At 34.0% G+C, this 21,606-nt stretch overlaps 4 protein-coding genes across 4 annotated transcripts; 3 read left to right on the forward strand and 1 right to left on the reverse strand.

Moving 5' to 3' along the window:
• Positions 1 to 650: 650 nt before the first annotated feature.
• On the forward strand, positions 651 to 4,230 carry LOC106318683 (xyloglucan glycosyltransferase 4-like). Its single transcript, XM_013756771.1, has 4 exons — positions 651 to 1,614; positions 1,723 to 2,031; positions 2,762 to 3,166; positions 3,382 to 4,230. The coding sequence occupies exons 1-4, from the start codon at positions 970 to 972 to the stop codon at positions 4,054 to 4,056; spliced, it is 2,034 nt and encodes a 677-aa protein (XP_013612225.1). The 5' UTR covers positions 651 to 969; the 3' UTR covers positions 4,057 to 4,230.
• A 4,528-nt stretch (positions 4,231 to 8,758) lies between these two features.
• LOC106313306 (peroxidase 31-like) lies at positions 8,759 to 9,955 on the forward strand. The gene has a single exon (XM_013751090.1). The coding sequence runs from the start codon at positions 8,831 to 8,833 to the stop codon at positions 9,803 to 9,805; it is 975 nt and encodes a 324-aa protein (XP_013606544.1). The 5' UTR covers positions 8,759 to 8,830; the 3' UTR covers positions 9,806 to 9,955.
• A 2,265-nt stretch (positions 9,956 to 12,220) lies between these two features.
• LOC106319099 (probable galacturonosyltransferase-like 10) lies at positions 12,221 to 13,547 on the reverse strand. The gene has a single exon (XM_013757333.1). It carries the CDS (start codon positions 13,427 to 13,429, stop codon positions 12,368 to 12,370), a length of 1,062 nt encoding a protein of 353 aa, XP_013612787.1. The 5' UTR covers positions 13,430 to 13,547; the 3' UTR covers positions 12,221 to 12,367.
• A 5,069-nt stretch (positions 13,548 to 18,616) lies between these two features.
• LOC106319100 (DNA-directed RNA polymerases II, IV and V subunit 6A-like) lies at positions 18,617 to 20,173 on the forward strand. Its single transcript, XM_013757334.1, has 6 exons — positions 18,617 to 18,769; positions 19,234 to 19,267; positions 19,366 to 19,538; positions 19,626 to 19,677; positions 19,793 to 19,860; positions 19,956 to 20,173. Exons 1-6 carry the CDS (start codon positions 18,732 to 18,734, stop codon positions 20,023 to 20,025), a joined length of 435 nt encoding a protein of 144 aa, XP_013612788.1. The 5' UTR covers positions 18,617 to 18,731; the 3' UTR covers positions 20,026 to 20,173.
• Positions 20,174 to 21,606: the final 1,433 nt, after the last annotated feature.

Below are 21,606 nucleotides of genomic sequence, written 5' to 3' on the forward strand. Positions count from 1 at the left end.
AAAAAAAAAAAAAAAAAAAAAAAACAAAATGGAGTTCCATACTTTCAATGATAACATAAAATTAAGAAATAGACAATAAAAGACAAACTATATGTATTCCTTTAGGGTTCAATGTTTTAAGGATTTTGTTTTAATAGTTTACGTTTAAAAGTTTATGGCAATAAAATATGATGTAAAAGACAAAATAACTGAAATATATAGATAGATAGTATCTTTCTGACGTATATTTTTAATATTCGTACATATCAATTTTATATATTTACTATATATAGAAATAGAAACTATAATTTATTTTTTCTATTTATATTTACAAATGATTTCTTGCTTGTAATTAAACATTTAGAAAAAGATTGTTTGGTTTTTCCATGTTACCAATGGTTTGAAATGTTTGGATTCTGGTGATAATTTCAAATACAAAACTTAATAATGGTATATTATAATTTATTATATTGTTTTTTTGGGCAAATTGTTCTATTGTTAAATTGCATCTTTAATTATGAAAGCTGGAAAATAATATGTTGCCAGAAAAAAAGATCCACTAATAAGAGTTGGACTTTTCAGACCATCAAAATACCTGCCGTCAAAAATAAATCAATTTAAAAAAAAAACTTTTTCTATAAAAAAGAGAGGAAAATTCAAAGAAATGAGGAACGCTCTCTTGTTCTTCTTCTTCTCTCCTCTTTATTACCTGTTGTTCACTTCATCACATGATCCTCGTCCCTCTCTCTCTCTCTCTCTCTCTCTCTTCAGTTACACAGCTGCGCAAGCGTATCTCAAGTTCTGATCCGATCACTGTTTTGTCTGTGAAAACAAACGATCCAGTTTCTAAGGAAACATTAATGAAACAGTGACGACTCAAATGCTACTTCCTTGTTTCATCTTTATAATGACAAACATTTCTTAGTACCAACCAAACCACACATCCAATCTCTCTTTCTTTTTCTCTCTCTCTCTCTCTCTCTTTCATTCATGGCTCCTCCAAACTCAGTGGCAGTGACAATGGAGAAGCCAGACAACTTCTCCTTACTAGAGATCAACGGCTCAGATCCATCCTCATTCCCTGACAACAAAAGAAAATCCATCAGCCCGAAACAGTTCTCATGGTTCCTCCTCCTCAAAGCCCACAGAGTCGTCTCTGCTCTCTCATGGCTCTTGGCTTCGGTCAAGAACCGAATCGCTTTCTCCTCCAAGAACGTAAACGAAGAAGAAGATCCCAAGAGCAGAGGGAAACAAATGTACAGATTCATCAAAGCCTGTCTTGTCATCTCCATAGTCGCCTTGTCGATAGAAACCGTCGCGTATTACAAGAACTGGAATCTTGATCTCATAAACCGACGACCGTCTTGGGAGGTTTTCGGGCTCGTCGAGTGGTCTTACATGGCTTGGCTCTCGTTTCGATCCGATTACATCGCTCCCATTGTCATCACTCTCTCCAAATTCTGCACTGTCCTCTTCTTGATCCAGTCTCTTGATCGGTTAGTCCTCTGTCTCGGATGCTTCTGGATCAAACTCAAAAAGATCCAACCCAAGCTCAAAGATGAGGAAATAGATTTAGAAGACGCATCTAACTTCCCAATGGTCCTCATTCAGATCCCAATGTGCAATGAAAGAGAGGTAAAACTATAAACGTACTCTGTTTTTGCTCTGTTTTGCTCTGTTTTACTCTGTTTTTACTCTGTTTTAATGCTCTGTTTTAAACTGTTATGTTCTCTACTTGTTTAGGTGTATGAACAATCAATAGGAGCAGCTGCACAGCTTGATTGGCCAAAAGAAAGGATCTTGATTCAAGTTCTAGACGATTCTGACGATCCAAACTTACAGCTTCTGATCAAGGAAGAAGTATCTGCTTGGGCAGAGAAAGGTGTAAACATTATCTACAGGCATAGGTTGATCAGAACTGGTTACAAAGCTGGGAATCTCAAGTCTGCAATGACATGTGATTACGTTAAAGATTACGAGTTTGTTACCATTTTCGACGCAGATTTCACGCCAAGTCCTGATTTTCTCAAGAAGACAGTTCCTCATTTCAAGGTAATCAATCAATCATACACACAATCTATTCATACTGAAAAAGGAAATCTCTTTCTTGGAGTTTTGTACTTTACGATGATGTTTTAAGAGGAAGATAGCAGTAAAAATATTTGACGTTTTCACACTGATTTTTTTATTAGGAAGAAAATCTATCAATGATATACTCGTCACCGACAGTTGTCTTGGTTTTTTTAATTATCTTTATCGGTGGGTCATGTTCAAAGTAGCCAACATATATATAATATAAAGTTTTATTTTCTATATGAAATCATAGTAGAACCGATAAAACTGAGACAGTACTAGTCTTCAGATTAGTTGAACCTAATCTTGATTATGTTTTATTTTGGTTTCAATTGTTGGTTTTTCCTTTTTGTTTGCGTTTTCTTATACATATTCACATGTCGTTATGGCTTTTTATACTAAAAAGTAGCATTTAAACCATTATTTTTCAACTGTAAACATAAAAGATGGTTTCCAATTTACATTTTTAATGAGAAATATTTTATTTGCGTTTGTTTATACATATTCACATATTTTATCATATTTTTAAGCATTACTTTTTTAGTGAAAACTTAAGAGATGGTTAGCATTTTACATTTTTAATGACTACTTATTAAAGAAAATAACATATACACAGGAAAATGCACAATTAGCGTTTAGCATGTGTAAGAAGTAAGATTTTATTAGAAAAAGAGAAGCTAAAAGAAGAGTGTTGTGTTGTTTCTTGCAGGGAAATCCAGAGTTAGGACTAGTCCAAGCAAGGTGGTCCTTTGTGAACAAAGACGAGAATCTCCTCACGAGGCTACAGAACATAAACCTATGTTTCCACTTTGAAGTAGAGCAGCAAGTGAACGGAGTGTTTCTCAACTTCTTCGGTTTCAACGGAACCGCAGGAGTCTGGAGGATCAAAGCATTGGAAGAATCAGGCGGGTGGCTCGAGAGAACGACAGTTGAAGACATGGACATCGCGGTCAGAGCGCATCTCAATGGTTGGAAATTCATCTACCTCAATGACGTTGAAGTCACTTGTGAGTTGCCTGAGTCTTATGAAGCTTACAAGAAGCAGCAACATCGTTGGCATTCTGGTCCTATGCAACTTTTCCGGTTATGCCTGCCTTCAATCATAAAATCTAAGGTAAACTAAACCAAAACCCATCTATAACTAATGTTTAAATTAGACGTCTTTGTGCTAAATTAAAGAGTTTGTGCTAAATTTTAAGACGAGGTTCAATTTAAAATCAATTGGCGATAAATTGAGTCTATTTTTTTTTACATATTAGTTAATTATTTTTTTCAGTTACCGAATTTCATTCATTCATTAACATTTGGTTTTCGATTTTGATTTTGCAGATATCGGCTGGGAAGAAGGCAAATTTGATCTTCCTCTTCTTTCTTCTAAGGAAGCTTATTCTACCATTTTACTCATTCACACTCTTCTGCATCATACTTCCATTGACGATGTTCATACCTGAAGCTGAGCTTCCTTTGTGGATCATCTGCTACGTTCCTATCTTCATTTCCCTTCTCAACATTCTCCCCTCACCTAAATCTTTCCCTTTCTTAATCCCTTACCTCCTTTTCGAGAACACAATGTCCATAACCAAGTTCAACGCCATGATCTCCGGGTTGTTCCAGCTTGGATCGGCTTACGAGTGGGTTGTGACCAAAAAGACAGGTAGATCATCTGAATCTGACTTGGTAGCGTTTGCTGAAAAGGAAGAGAAGTTGCATAGGAGAAACTCTGAGTCCGGTTTGGAGCTTCTGAGCAAAATCAAGGAGCAAGAGATGAATCTTGCTGAACAAGAAACCCCTAAGAAGACCCTTGGTGGGCTGGTGAGGCCGAAGAACAAGATCAAGAAGAGGAACATGGTGTTCAAGAAAGAGCTTGCGCTAGCGTTCTTGCTTCTAACCGCAGCTGCAAGGAGCTTTCTATCGGCGCACGGCCTCCACTTCTACTTCTTGCTGTTTCAGGGGCTGTCTTTCTTGGTTGTAGGGTTGGATTTGATCGGAGAACAGATCAACTAGACACACAGAAAGTAAGGACAGAGAAGAAGAGGGGATAAACCAGTTTATATTCGCTTACTTTTTTGCTTGTTTTTTTATTCTTTTACCTTTCTTAAATGTGGGTTTTTATACATAAATTTCAGAAACTTATAATGTCCAGTTTCAGATAAATGAATGAAACGATTAATTTCTTAAGTGATCTTGGCCTAACTGTTAAAAACATACCGATCAGATGTTATGTAGAAAGAGTGATTTAGATTCTGCTAATGATCAAACTAAGAGATGAACCAGTGAGGTTTGCTAAACATGTATACCATGATATTTTTGAAGAAGTTCACCCGTGATGCTAAAGAGTTCCCAAGAAAGTATTACTAAGCCGATTGGTTAAACCTGCAATAAGTTGGTTTTAAGTTTATAACACTAGACTTCGTATAATGTTCAACTATTCAATAAATTTGATATAATCCTACGTTTATCAACCAGGCAATACACATATCATTTAACTAGGTTAAGAACAAGAGACCATATTAGAGGATTTAATTAATTAGGCTAATAACTATTGACATTTTCTTATTTGCTGTTTACATATTTGAGGTGCTATATTTTTACATAAGATAGGTGTTCTAGTCAATATCTTATATACTATGATCCGCGTCTATATATTTATCAAACACAATTATAAGAAATTAGCAGTTTGCTATTGATCAAAACCATTTCCCCTACGGTTCTACCGTTTTAGAGTAAGTGTGGCTGTGTGTATAAATGTAATACCACTGATCGAACCCTCTATTCAACATTCGAATAACATATCTATAATATGGAATGCATATAACATTTTTAAATTGGAAGTGTGGAATCCTCCAGATTGAACACGTCGGGTTGTGTAAAATTTACGGAATGTGACAAATTGCGGTGGTTAAAATTACGTTGCACTGTGCCGCGCACTTCAAGTTCTATTTATAGACCAACAATAAACAAATGTATCTCTAAGTGAGGCTTCAAGCAAATCTTCGAACTTCAACAATGTCTAGCTCAAACTCCCTTCTCTTATTCTTCTCCGTCTTGTTCGCGTTAATTTTCTCACTCGTCTTTTGTTCTCATCTACTAACAATTTTTCCTTTCCTAGTTTTGCTTTTAAGACTTTATGGATAATAATAGTTAGTTCATTATGTTCTGGTTAGGCCAATTCTGATATCGAAGTGGAGAAACCACCTCAACCGCTCCACCCGGTAGCTCCTGTGGGCAAACCGTCAGCACCTCCTCAGCCGGCACCAACGGTTAAACCGCCTTCACCTCCAACTACACTGCTTCCACCACCTGTTATGCTAAAAGGTAAAAACATGATTGCAACACTTTTTTCTAGTAAATATAACAAAATCTCATTTCGTGATTTCTAACTTGTGCTTGGAAATGGTACGTCGAAAGTAAAAAAAAAGAACCTAATCTACGCATAGAAAATACGAGTTATCTCATTCATTGCCAATTCTCAATCGGTTTAAAGATGGAAACTCTTGAATTTATTGGGAGTAAAAATTTAGTCCAAGAATTATATACCATAAGTAAGATTTGGTTAAAGGTTAATGAGCCAGTGCATGTCACAATGACCATTTTTCAATGGCGGGTGCCGATCAATAGAAGTATAAAAATGATCTACTTAATGAGTATGTAGAACTACATATGTGTATGTATACTAGAAGTTTAGATGTTGTCAAAGTTCATGAGTTAGAGTCTAAACTTGTGAACTTTGGCAACATCTAAACTTCGAGTATACATAAACTTCTAGATAAAATGCTTATTAATTCGACTTTTCTTACCAGTTATTGCTCATTGATGAACATATTACCCAAAGTTGTGTGATGTTAGATGTGGTTCGCATTGGAGACCGAAGGTATGTATTAGAGCATGCAGAACATGTTGTCTCAGGTGCAAATGTGTACCACCCGGCACGTATGGAAACAGAGAGAAGTGTGGCAGATGTTACGCAAATATGACTACTCATGGTGGTCGACCTAAGTGTCCTTGATCCGCTTAAATATCTTCTATGTAGCTTTGTAAGATCAAATGTTTAATGTCGCACCAGTGTTTTACGTATTTTATCATTTTCTAGTCGACCTAAGTGTCCTTGATCCGCTTATATATGGTTTATGTAACTTCGTATGAAAAGAGACTAACGGAGAAACAAGATGTCACATTTCACTGCTATTTCAATTATCTTTGTATACATTTCAGTGATAAAATTTCTATTTTTTTTGTTGATAATTTTAATACGATCATTTTCTAGGCCAAATAACTAATCACGAAGAGACTTATAGAAATTCAGGTTTTCTCGGCACTTAAAACGTCTATGGGTGGTCAAAGAGAATCGAACGTTCCAGCTGGAACCTCTTTACCACTGGACCAAAACAACTCGGTTAAGGTTTCTAATTTTTTTATGGAATTTAGGGACAAAGTTTGAGTTTTGGCCTCGACTTTTCTTTGTTGAAAAGAATGTTTATATAAATATTAGTAAAAATCGGCCAACATAGACAAATACAATTACTTGAAATATTCGAGTGTATGGTCAGCTCTTTTTATGGCTTTGACGGCCAAGATCAATGACAATGTACACATATTGTGGGTCCGATATAGCACATGCTTCGACAAGAATCACAACTGTGTCTAGCTCATTACATTTTTCTTTTCAAATTTATCCTTTAATTAATATTTTTAAATAACTTATAATCTTCTAGAGTAAACTACATGCAAAACTTAGGATTATACAATGAACCGTTATAGTCGTTAACAATGTCTCTAATAAAAAGTGATTCCAAGTTCGATCATCATCGCTATTCGGACGAAAGCTATATTATTCAAATTTGGGCGAATTAATGGGGTTATGTGTAACTTAATTAGTACGCTTCACTTAAACGTCATGAAAATGACCTGGGTCCGATGTTTGTGAAGCCTACTCGACGGATACAATCACCTTAAACCTGTATGAAAAATAACATACTATAGAACCTGACATCTTTGTCACATAGTAGACCTGATTTCTAAGATCTACCTAAGTTTACCGTAGCTTTGCATGTAGTTCTCAGAATCATACCATCTTGATATATCATTGTCATCATCAGTTCACCACTACCATCACCGACATGCACCATTACAATTCATCACATCATCATCACCATTTTACCAATTTAACATGACCACCACTATCACATAATCACCATTAAGAAAAAACATTATTTGACTGGCACATATTCGGATAAGAAAATGTATTAGGCAAATCGATACACGTGTTTTTTTTATTTTTACAGAATCCGAAATTTGAATTCTTGGAATTTAGTAACAACTAACAAACGCAGTGGTCTAACCTAAACATATTGCAGAATCTACATTATTTTATCCGAAATAATCTTTTTAGTTTCTTCAATATGTATATGAATCATTTAAAAATACTATTAATATGCTTCCATTTAGATGGAAATAAGAGAGTCAGAAACACATTTGGATTCTCTTACACTGTCGATATCTTCTTTTTTTCGATAATTTGGACCATTACAGTTGTATTTTGCTGTTATTTCTTCTATTGGGTTTAGTAATAGTGTAATACAAACAGAAGATAACACTTGTTAGCCAACCCCAAGACGCCTGTTTATTATAATTATCAGCACCGACATTATACATAAACAAATAATCACAAGTACCATAAAATGTTTATGAGCGGTGATTATAAAAACACTAAGATAGTGCATCACATAGTTAGTTGTACTGCCATTACAGCCCAAACGAGATTTCTTAAACTTAGTGCTTATTAGGCATGATTCACAGGACCATTCCGTTATCATCAAGCATAGCTGCATAGGTAAGATAATCATATAGCTTTTAATAAAAAAAAATTCAAAGCATCTTTCAGTCTAGACAAAAAGATGGCACTTTCTGTCTTCAAAACAAGTGTACATGGTTGAGATAGATTTCGAAATGTATATTATCTTTTAGTCCAACGTTACGAACTAAAAGTCAATAGTACTTTTTAATCCAATGTTACGAACTATAAGTCATAATAATTATGAAATTGCGGAATCAGCCACAAAACTTTCTATTAATCAAATAAAATCCATGAGACTTTTTAGATTGCTTCTCTAAGTTCTCTTCTCTGTCTTCTCCGCGTGGACGAGAGAGCTATCACACACACGAAGTTTAGATGCATGTGAACTACGTAATGTCCGTCAATTTTTCTATTGATTTTTAAAACTCAATAGAGAAATTAGTTTAATTTATCTACACAAATAATTGAACAAAACATATGCTGCATTATCATTTCATTTTACGTAATTATCCCTATGCACATTTAAAAAAAAAAAAATTATCCCCATATATACATTACCAAACTAGTTTGTCTTATACTAATTTCAAAATTTCAGTGGATATTCTAACAACTAATTTCCTTTAATCAAAAACTCATTTTAACTTTTTGAATCAATCTTTTGTTTGGTTCAAAATAGATCAACTCGAATCAATTTCTTTAGTAAACCGCCTTCCAATGCCAATAAACCGGTCTAAATCAGATAACCGATCCATCTTAACTAAACCGGAGCCACCACTTCCATCCCGAGTTTTTGACTTCCACACACATCCCCGTGATTAGTGGACCGTGCTTCGCATCGGCGCGTGGTCTTCACTCTCCCTCTCACTTTCTTCATCTTCTTCCTTCCAATATAATCCCAAGCCCAACTCTCTCTCTAGCCCCACTAAAGTCTCATTACTCTCTCTCTCTCTCTCTCTCCATCTCCATCTCTCTTCCACTACAACAATGGCGGAACAGTCGCCACTCAAACCTCTCTCCTCCCTCTTCCTCCTCCTCCTCACTCTACTCACCACCACCGCCGAGTCTCGCCTGACCACCGACTTCTACTCAAATTCCTGCCCAAGATTCCTCGACATAGTCCGCGACACAATCTCCGACAAACAGATCACGCACCCAACCACCGCCGCCGCCGTCATCCGCCTCTTCTTCCACGACTGTTTCCCCAACGGCTGCGACGCCTCCATCCTCGTCTCCTCCACCGCCTTCAACGTCGCCGAGCGCGACTCCTCCATCAACCTCTCCCTCCCCGGAGACGGCTTCGACGTCATCGTCAGAGCCAAAACCGCCCTCGAGCTCGCTTGCCCGCAAACCGTCTCCTGCTCCGACATCATCTCCGTCGCCACCCGCGACCTCCTCGTCACCGTCGGCGGTCCTTACTACCCGGTCCACCTCGGCCGCCGCGACTCTCGTACCTCCAAAGCCTCCCTCCTCGCCGACCTCCTCCCTCTCCCGTCGTCTCCGATGGCCAAGACCATTCGCCAGTTCGAGTCCAGAGGCTTCACCGTTCAAGAAATGGTCGCTCTCAGCGGAGCTCACTCTATCGGATTCTCGCATTGTAAAGAGTTCGTGGGCCTGGTGGGCCGGAACAGTACCGGGTATAACCCGAGATTCGCGCAAGCGTTGAAGAAGGCTTGCTCTAGTTACCCGAAAGATCCGACCATCTCTGTCTTTAACGACATCATGACTCCGAATAAGTTCGACAATATGTATTTCCAGAATATCCCCAAAGGTCTCGGGTTGCTCGAGTCGGATCACGGGTTGTACTCCGACCCGAGAACCCGGCCTTTTGTTGATCTTTACGCTAGGGATCAAGATCGGTTCTTTAAAGACTTCGCTAAAGCTATGCAAAAGTTGAGTCTTTACGGTGTTAAGACTGGTCGGCGGGGGGAGGTCCGGCGAAGATGCGATGCCATTAACTGAGTTTTTATTTATTTATTTATTTAATGCATTTTCGGATTATAATATGGGAAAAAGATGTGAGATTTGAGATTGTTAATCGTCTGAGTAATTGCTCATATGTTTTTTCTGTAATGTTTAAACACGTATAATTTATATGGATGCTCGTTTTAATTTGGGAAGGGATCAAATACACATAAGTTCTGCATTTGAGTGTTAAGATGATCACACGGTTTAGAATTGATTCCGGTTCAGTGTGAGTTAACCAAAATTGAACCAATGCTTCTTTTTAGTTATGGTTTATGAATGTATTTTTCTTTTGTTTGTGTCCTCAACTTTTTTTATACTAAACAGTATATGTTAAAACACGGACAACTATGTCGTTATCGGATACGCAAATCTCATGAAAAGACAAAACAAAATAACTGAAAAATGTTAAAAATCATTCATTACTAGAGACGACAATATCCTGTAAAACGTTCTATGCATATTTTCATATACTGTTTTCTAGCTAACAATGCTAAAACATGATTTGTCTTCTTGTTTTTATAGTTATTATTTTCACTTCAGCTTCCCATGTGTCAATTTTGAGACCATAAGTATTGCAAAAGGTTACCTCACAACCCATGAGTCTTGCATTACTAAAGGAAGTCACAAACATCGTTTCTTTCTCCAAAATACTACATTCCAGAAACATCGAGGTCTGGGATGTAGTATATTGGAGAAAGGAACGATGTTTGTGACTTTTTCTCTAATGTGCTTGTCCTTCTATTCTGTATGGGGTTCAAATGGTGGTGAATATGAAAAAATTAGTGAAATTAGAGGAATTAAAATCAATTATATGGGCTACACTGAAACTTTCATAATATATCGTATTTTTACTCTATAATTATGGCTAAAACCAACCATTTACACCCTTAGATCTTTCACCATTGGTCCTGATTCAAGTCTTCATAGTTTCAATTAGGTGACAAAATCCTCAGACAATAAAGACATAAAGAATTGAAAGTTATTGAATCATAGTATTATGGCATTTTAGGGAGATAGAAGTTGTTAAAGAAGCTTACACTACACATGAAGACATACTGAATCTTAGATGTATCTTTACTATGAATTGCTTTCATTTCCTTGCATACAAGACAATCTTTATGTATTTCATAGACATTTTATGGAGATAGAAGGTGTCCCGCACCATATATGCCTCCATCTTTTGGACAAGAGGGAAGTTCTGATGCCAAACGTAGTTGAAATATATGAGAGGATTTGTTGGAGCATATGGTCTGGTAGAGAGTTGATTAAGTCTATATCCTCAACTGAATCTCCCTCTCATCTATCACCATCCATGGCACCATATACTTTTATATCCTTTAAAACATAATTTACTATAAATGGTGGAATTGGTTATCCTTGTATATAATTTAAGTGTTTCACAGAAATCTTGCCAGGGATGGGCCATATATCTAGTTATATATAATAAAAATTACATTTGTTTATCTAAGCTTGTCAAGACGATTTGCCTATGTGAAAGGAAAACATAACAGTCAGTCAAAGGAATGGCAGGAGGCTCAAACCCCACGAAAACAAAGCTCTGTTTCAAATAAAGACTGTCACATCTCGACCTCACTACCTCCGGTTCCAGATAATGTGTTTAAATTGTTCTCGGATGCGGCTTGGAACTCTGCCTCTCTTGCAGGTGGTTTTGGCTGGATCTGTACTGACGCAAAGGGCGCGCAATGCTTACAAGGAACCGAAATCAGACGTTATGTAGCTTCAGCCTTAGTTGCCGAAGCGCTCGCGTTACGGGCAGGCCTCTCAAAGGCTGCCTCCTCTAACATTAAAGACGTGATCTGTCTATCAGATTCAAAAAGTCTCATCGATTTAATCACAGGAAACAAGTCTGTGGTGGCACTGCGAGGGTTACTCCATGACATTGGCGTGTTGAGTAAATCCTTCACTTCTATCTCTTTTTGTTTTATTTCTAGAGCTTGTAATGGTGCGGCCGATAAGCTAGCCAAAGACTCTCTGTTTCAGTACTCAAGCAATCTCGTAGAGGTTGTTAACGATGTGGTATCCTAAGATTATTATAAAATGAAGGTTTGACCAAAAAAAAGAAAAAACAGTCAGTCAAGCTTGAGTACAGATCTTATCAAATCCTGTAAAACATCATCCTTCTCCACCAGTTTCCCTAGTGACCCTAGACTTCGTATATCTTGTCAGAATTGGGCTTTAGTATAAGACTGAGAAATTGGCTTCACATCTGGTGAGCCTAGTGCTGGACCAATATTTGGATCCGAACGAATATCCGGATGTCTATGTATAGGTGAACCTAGCACATGTGTTGATTCGTTTGGACTTGTTCAAAACAAGGTTAAAGTATAGGTAATAAATGCTTGCTGGTAATTCACAAAGATGAGATAAAATAATGGCCACACAAACATCTTGAGCGAAATCAAGAACTGATAGATCAATGGAAGAGGTAAATCCTCAATGTATTTCCGTTTTATATACATCAAAAGAAGAGCAAAACTTTTTACGAAGAAACAAAAAATAGAATTCATGGAATCAAGAAAAAAAAAATTAAATGAATCAAAGAATCTCTAACTCTTGATTGTATTGAAGGTACTGTCTTTGTGACTTGTGTAGATCATAAGGAGCCCATAGATAATCAACAGGACAAGGCTTACCATCATCAAGCCTTACCCATGGCTTCCCTTTCCCACTCCAATGTATCAAACTCACCGGACCAGGATGCAAAGATCTGCAACTACTCACAACGTTGTCTCCACCTAGACCATGCTGGTTCCACTGGTGATCAATAGCTTCAATCTCACCGGAAAATACCAAAAGAAACGGCGGCAAAGAACCCAACTCATAGATCCTCTCTTCTTTCTGAATCCTCATCCAGTTTTCGATCTTTCTCGTGTAGTCTCCTTCTCTCCACCTCTCAAGATCGATCACCATCACACCTGTGTTGAAGTAGCAAGGACTCTTGGAGTCAAAGACTCGAGAGAGGTTACGGTCTGACCAGAAACTATCTGAGAAGTACTTGGTGAAGTTCGCGTGGCAATACTCTGGCGCACCGATGGTTCTTGAACCGGTTAAAGAAGTCTTCCATAGCTTCTTGATATCGTCGACCACGATCACATCTGAGTCTAGGTAAATCACTCGGTGAACGCACGATGAAAGAATCTCTGACAGGTAGCTTCTCGCGTAGTTCAAGGGGCTATCGAGAGCTTGTCTTATGGAAGAAGAGATGAGATCTTTAACAAGGGTTTCATCGAAGGTGTAGACTTTGAAACTCAGAGAAGGAAAAACAGAGGAGAGAGTCTTTACGTGGCTTGACCCTGAAGCAATGAAGTGGAAGAAGATGTTTTGAGGGCAAGAGGTGTGTTTGAGGATGGAGTGGACTGCGGAGACCGTGCCACGCAAGTAAGCTGGGTCAAGGGTCATAGCTATGTGAACAGCTGAAGGATCGCAAGCTAAGAGGAGTCTGTTTTGGGGTAGAACAGAGCATTCTGGTCCGTTTATGTACGCTGGAGCCTCCATGAAGTCTGAAGATGCATCTTCTGAGAGTAATCGGATTGATCCAGCGGTGAAGAAGGTTGCGGAGATTATTGCGAAGATTATTAATCTCGAGCCAGACATCATCAGAGAGAACTTATATGTTTTGAAACTAGCTAAAGATCTCAAAGCTGAGGTCTTTAAGGTTTTGAATTTTGAGTTTCTGGAACTTATGGAGGAGAGAGGGAGAAGGGTCGAGGAAGAAGACGGAGACAAGAAGTGAAACGCGGTTTTGTAAAGAAGAGAATAATACACGGTCAAATTACGTTAGTTTGAAACTCGTTTCTCATTGTCATTGTCAATGTCTTTTTGTAGATATTTTTTTTTTCTTTCTAGAAATAATAGTTTGAAATATGGTAAAAATACAATGTATATTTCAACAAAATACAATGTAAAAGCATTTTAGTGGGAAGTTCTCACCATATATATTTTTATAACTAAAGAAATACATATAATTAAATAAATTTAAATGATTAGAACTACATTGAAATATTTCTCAAATAGTCTCAAACAATTTTATTCTAAATAATTATATCTTAGATTTTGGATGAAATTTTCAGCATTTAAAATATTCATTCAATAAAACAATATTTTCAAAAAAAATTATTTGTCAGATATTTATGATTAAAATCTCTTAATTAATGTTCCAAGCAAATTCGAATTTATGTTAACAACATTAAATTTGAAACACGGCACATAAAAAGTAATATTCATGAACATTTTTCATTTGTTCATAGTCTATAGCAAACATTAAGGATACAGTGATGTCATGACCAAGATAACATTGAACATACATTAATGTATTTCATTGCCATATTGCATATGCACACCATCTAGTTAACAACATCTTCTGTTGTATGAAAATTTGATATATTTATTGGCGATGAGTAGCCGTTTCAGCATTGTCATCTCTCTTCTAGTTTGCAAATGCGGTTGGTAATATCCACTATTTTTTGTCGCGGTAATATCCACTATCTAACATCCAAAAGTATAACGTATACATATAATCTTGGCCTTGGATATGAATTTAAACCTTGAGTCTTCATATTTTTCAACCTTGAAGACTTCCTCAACATTCAACCATTTTCTTATTACAGTAATAAATGTTGATAGAGGAGATTACTGAACCTATCTTAGTCAATATTGACATAATCTCTTAATTAATATGAAGATTAAATAATAATTAATTAAATGAATACGTATGTAAATGTAGACATTACACGCATAGACATAAATGTGACATATAAAAGGAAACCATGTTAGGTGGTAGGAATCCAGCATTTTAGAATATGGGTTGATAATGCTCCAATGAACACATGGGTCCATGTGCTTTTCTACTTATTTCGATATAATATATAGTTTAATAATATATAATTATTGACTGACGCCTAAGAATAATAATATATTTAAATGGTCAGCTCACATTCATTGGATACAATGCTCTTTGTATTTAAATAATGTAACATGAATGCTTGTATTTTACTACATAGCATGTGAGAATACCTCGTTGAGATGGATTTCAGTTGCAGGTTTTTACCCTTTTCTATAACTAGAATTTGTTGGTTCCTTATTATTACTATTCTCTTATACGCACTAAAACAATGATATACTAATTGTAGCATCATGCCAAACCAATATAATTGTTGCAAAAGTTTACAACTATACACACATCTTATGTTTTCTTGTACTTGGAATATTCACTTTCGAATGTAGCACATTAGTTTCTCCTGGATTTAAAACTTACATGTTGGCTTGTGTTTTGCGTGGCTAAGATCTCTACAATATGTTTTTTTTAAAGCATCTCTACGAATACGATATGTTTCTTTGAACAAATGTGTTTGATAAGTCAAGGTGATGAGAACATCCTTGCTATCTCGATACATGTATATGTCGCAGCTCATCTTGCACTTGACTTACAGTAGATTGTATCGAACACTAGTCACTCTCGCCTTTGTCAATAGATATCCTTTTGGATAATATTAACGTTGGAGGTAACTGGTAACTTGGTAAGTGAATAGTCCCATGTGGATCAGTGGATGTCATACACATACACGAATAGTGTATAGAGTTGTTGCTCCACAATCTTGATACACGAAAATCTATACAATTATTTTGTGTTTACCGAAAAGCAGCCACTACCCCTTTCACTTGTTTTCATGTAAATCATGCAACTGCTTTTTATAAAATTTATTTTTTAAAAAGTTCCCATTTTTGTTTGCAATTGTTCATTAGATTAAATTGGCAAATGAGGGAAAGAAATATATTGTCATGTTTGAATACAGCTGTATGTGCGGCTATGGGCTGGCAATATCATTATTCTTTGTAATGAGTATGCATCTCACTTTGAATATGTTTACCTAACTACAAAACTCTTCCTACCATTACCAATTCTAGCGACTTCTTATTAGAAGAAACTCAACAAATGAAACTTTTGGAACGTCTGCAACTTCAATATATAGCATCAAAGCTGGTGAAAAGTGAAATTAGGTTATTAATTATCTTGATCAGGAAAAAAAAACTTTTGGTTTTATGTATTGTGATTTCGAATATACAGCTCACTATAGTATCCTTTTAAATATTATATATATATATATATATATATATATACTATTATAATTGAAGTACATTTTTTAGGTCACCTTGATTTTTGATAGTATTTACAGATGTGCCATTGACTTTTAAATTAAAACTACAATTAATAGAAACAATTATTCAACAGAACAACAGGTAAAGGAATTATTGACTAACGAATATGATTTTCCTTATATGACAATATTTCCTAAAACTACTCTTTCATTTAGTTAATGATAATGTTATTTACATCTAGTTAATTCATATGTACCATTAAAGTAACTAATGAAATTACAACTAGTGGTACGTACCTTTTTCATGAGAACATATTTAGTGTTTTTATATGTATAAACATACTGTATTTAGTGTTTTGTATGTATAAATCCACTTTAGTTTAAGTTAATAAATGTACCTAAAACTCCAATCTAACTTAAATTATCCATTGTACACTACTAAAAATTAAACAATATAAATAGGTATAGTTAAGTACTAAATTCGATAAACTTAAAATATTTATAATAACGTAGGACAATTAGTTGTATTTTCATAAATTTTATGAAATTAAAATTATCAAAATGAAATTATTAAAATTAATCAGTGGGCTAAAATTGTAGACATTTAAACAAAAATTAGTGTTAAATAAGTAAAAGAAATTACACCGGCAAAAAAATTAATATTGAAAAAAAATTACACAAATTTACATTATGGTTGCAAATTAATTCAATTTAGTAAATAAAATATCATGGGTTTCAAATTTTATACATCTACATAAAACACATAATATATTGTGTTTTATACAATTTAAAATAAGTATGATAATATATAAACTGTAGAATAATATAAAATTTAAAAGTTATAAAAATAATTTTTTTTAAAAGAGTTAAATCCCACGCTTTTAAAGCGCGGATCAAAATCTAGTATATATTAAAATGTAAAAAAAATTAATCTTAGCTTCCCAGCAAGAAAAGAAGATAATAATAATTATTGAATTCAATCATAATATATCGGTGGAATTAATTAGTGTAGTAGTATAAAATGATTTGGGTTACCATGAAACTTTCAACAATATCAAACCGACAACCGACTACTAAAACTATATCGGAAATAATTTCGCAGGTCGTGCGTAGTTGTTCTAAGAGCATCTCCGAAAGACATTTTATAATTTTTTGCTCTAAAAAAAAAAACTTCAAATTTGACAAAAACTTCAAATTTGAAATTTTGAAGAGCGAAACTTTATATTCGAAGTTTTACTATTCAAAACTTCAAATTTGAAGTTTCACATTTTTATTTGCATTTTTATCCCTAAATCACACATTACCTTTATGATTCATAAATATTTTTTCGTTTATTGTTTTAATCCTTAAAAAAATTATATCTCATAAATATTTTAAATTTTGTTTACATATTTTAAGTTTTACACATAAAATTAAATAAAACTTTAAAATAAGATTTAAAATATTTTAAGCTAAATTTAGACAACAATAATGTACAAAAAAAACTTAACAAAAATATTTTTAAAAATTACATGAAGACATAACTATTACAGAAATTTAAATATTATAACAACACTAATAGTCATGTAAGTTTGATCCGGAACCTTCAAAATTTTCAAATATTGTCCAATTTTTTTGTGCAACTGAAGATGGTTGTCGTTGTTGTTTTTGATATCTTTTTTGTAAAATTCTTTCTTGTTCATATCGAATATATTCACGAGTATTAATATCATCGAAAAGAAATTAGTCTTTTAACAATATTTTATGTTTCTCTTTTACTTTCTTGTTTCCATCTAATGTATTTACAAATATCAATATTATCCAACTTCAACAACTTTTAGCTCGTAATTTACAAAGTAAAAATGAGGAGAGTCATTTTTACTTTGAAATGCACTAATAGATCATATATGCATTACGAAAAATCATTTTATGAAATAATATGGTATTTTGTTTGAAGTTTAATATTAATTAAGTTATTTTTATTTAAATTTTTATATTTTAATAGAATCTTTTATTAATTATATTGTTGTAATATGTTTATATATGTGCCAGTTATTTACAAAAGTTTTAAGAATTCAAATTAGTTATGACAAATATAAAGACCATATTATAAAATATAAATAGTTTTGAAGTTGAGTTTGAAGTTTTACTTTTGGAGAATAACACTTTTAAACTTCAAATATAGAGTTTTGGAAACTTCAAAATAGAGTTCTTTTTTTGGAGATGCTCTAATAGAACGTTTCATAAGAAAAGAACGTACAATAAGATTTGAGAAGGGAAGTTATTTTTATAGTATTTCTATAAATTTATTTAGTAATTTATTATTTTATTTTCATTTATAAATATTATAATACTAATAATTTTTGAATCAATATAATGTTTTTAAAAAAATCATGTTAGACAGTTATATTTATAGTACACTAAGCCACCTTGTGACAATTATGTATAACAAACTTTTATATAATTTTAAAATTTTAAAAAAATTAAATTAGTTACATAAATAGTTATATATATCTTTTTGTAGAATTTGATATTCCAAACTTCTGATATATAAATACCAATCAAAAAGTTATAACAGAAATTTATTTGAGAGTACCAATTTTGACTCCAAATATACTAAAAGATACATTTTTGAAAGAGTTGGGCCAAATCCAATTTAGATGTAGAGTAGAGTACCAAGACGAAGGCGGTTAAAGTAAACCGAAATATATTTAGGCAGTATAAACCGGAATAAAATCAATCCTCGGCCAGTTTCCTCACACACGCTCACACCAAAGCGGCCTCTGCGACGACACCTAGGGTTTCACGAGTGAAATCTCAAATCCATGGCGGACGACGATTACCAAGATGTCGACGATTTGGGGTACTCTCTCAGATGATTCTATATGTTTCTTCTCTTGTTGATTTCAAAGATTAGAGCTTTATAAAACCCTAATTTTTCTACGGAAAGATCCAATTTTTATGGGTTCAAAGAGTTGTCTTTTATCTGTAAATCATACAGCTTGATTGTCTATAAGTTTTAGTTAGAACCCATCTCTTGGAACTGCATGATAGGCAGTGATGAGAGCTTACTCTGTTTGAGTGTTCATGAGAATAGGAAGAGAATACTCTGTTTCATGCAGAGTGTTTTCTGTTAGAGGTCTTGATTAGTATAAACAAAAAGAAAAGACGAGAGCTTTAGAGTTTGTGGTGATTGTGAATAGAGCTTACATGAGATCTTAGCTTGAGTTTGGGAGTAAAGTTGAAGTTGCATTATGTTTCTGGGACTGTTTGTGTTCATATTACTGTGTTATGGTTCGAAATGCTTGAACCGATTGTGTTCTGTAGGTATGAGGATGAGCCTGCAGAGCCGGAGATTGAAGTAAGCTGTTATTCTTCTTCTTCTTCTTTGTAGGAACTGGACATTTTTATTGTTTTCTGTATGTAATTTGCTGAGTACTTGCTGTGTGTTGTGATTAGGAAGGAGTAGAGGATGATGCCGAGATGAAGGAAAATGATGATGTGGATGGTGAACCTATTGAGGCAGAGGATAAGGTAGAGGAGGAAGCTGTGCCACGTCCTCGTAAAACATCAAAGTTTATGACCAAGTATGAACGGGCTAGGATACTAGGCACTCGTGCTCTTCAGATAAGGTTTGGTTTTCGCCTCCCAGACTATCAGTTGTATCGAGTTGTTGATTTTTGGGTTCCTTTGCTTACTGTTTTTGGGTGTTGATACAGCATGAATGCTCCTGTGATGGTGGAGCTGGAGGGTGAGACTGATCCTCTCGAGGTACTCTCACAAACTGTGTATCTCTCTTCCTATGTTTACAACCTTTTCAAGAGTTGTCATTGTTTCTGGTTATATGAAGAAAGCTAAAAGGTTACTATGAATATTGGTTACTCAGATAGCAATGAAGGAGCTTAGACAGCGTAAGATACCTTTCACAATCAGGCGTTACTTACCTGACGGGAGGTGAGTTTTCACATCAAAACGTTTTCCTTCTTTGTTTTCTTGTTATCAGTTCACTTGTTTGATCGGCAATTTTTTGTGTGCCCTCTCTTAATCAGCTTTGAGGAGTGGGGAGTTGATGAACTCATTGTGGAAGACTCATGGAAACGTCAAGTTGGTGGTGATTAGTCCATAAAATTACTCTATTATGTAGCCCTTCTCCTATGTTGTTACATACAGTTGAATCAAACAAAAGTGAAAACATATTTGCTCTTGTGTTTGAATGCTTCTAGCCTGCTTTAAACTGAAGCGTTTTGGATAATATAACATCAGTCTAGTTAGGCAATCTCTGATGGTTTACTCTATTTCTTTTTTCTCTAAAATAGAGTAATTCTATAATAGAGTTGGACGTTGTTCCAATGGTATTTTATTTTAGAGTGAAAAATAGAGTGATGAACAAAAAAATAAAAATATTACTCTATATATAGAGTAAAAAATAGGTTTACACTATTATAGAGTAAAAAATAGAATACCATTTGAGTATTTTTACTCTAAACTCTATTTTAGAGGGGAAAATAGAGTGAGGCCGGAGATATTCTTGGTAGTACTATAATGGCGCTATATAACATGGTCAAATTCATTAGAAAGATTAGTGAGTCGTCTCTTTCATGACCCAATCGTTCTAAAATAGTACCCACTCCGTTTCATATTGTAATTAGTTTTAATGAAATTTTTTTGTTTCAAAATGTAAGTAGTTTTCGTATTTCTAGGTAACTTTTACATTTATTGAATACAGTGTGACCAATCAAATTAAATAGACTTATTTTTTATTGGTTAAATTATATCTAACCTATTTATTATAAAATACTTTTTAAAAACATAATAATTTTCTTAATCTTCGCGCTTTTAGCCAAAACTACTTATATTATGAAATGGATGGAGTATTCTGTTTTGAAGTTAAACTTCAATAAAACTTAACAACTTTTATGTTTTTTACTATGATTTTTATATATGTCATAATTATTTTAAATCTACAAAACTTTTATAAATAACTAGTATGCATACAAAAATATTACAGCTTCAATCGGTGATATTAATACTTGATGTGAATAAGAAAAAATCATATGAAAAAAAATGTCAAGAACAACGACCATCTTTGGTTACAAAAAAAATAGTTTGGACAGTTTCTTATTTGAGTATTGTTATTGTTGTAGTATTTAAATTTGTGTAATAATTCTATATTAAATATTTTTTATAAAACTTTTTTTGTTAATTTTTTTTTATAATATTATTGTTGTCTAAATCTAGTTTTAAAATATTTTCAATTTTTATTTAACTTATGTGCAAAACTTCAATTTATAAAAAAAAAATTTTATTAGATAATTTTTTTAAAAATTACAACGATAAATGACAAAAATATTTTTTTTTTTGGTAAAAATGGCAAAAATATTTAAAAATTATAAATGTAATATGCAATTTTAAGGATCAAAATACAGACAAAAAATATGAAATTTCTTTTTTTTTTTTTGAAAGAATTTTAAATTTGTTCAAATAAAAAAAAACCTTATTACAGAGGTGACTGCTATTCTTTTTCTATATTTAAAAAAGAAACAAAACTTTTTACTTTCTAATTTATGTAACAATAGAAAAAAAGAGAATCAAGTCCTCCCCATCCACTTTTCTATTGCCTTCTCGTACTTCCTTCTATTCTTCTGTCTAACTGAAGTTATTCTGTTCCTCACCAAATGAAAAATATGAAATTTCAAATTT

This window comes from Brassica oleracea, chromosome C9, assembly GCF_000695525.1.
Source record: "Brassica oleracea var. oleracea cultivar TO1000 chromosome C9, BOL, whole genome shotgun sequence".
NCBI classification, from domain to species: domain Eukaryota; kingdom Viridiplantae; phylum Streptophyta; class Magnoliopsida; order Brassicales; family Brassicaceae; genus Brassica; species Brassica oleracea.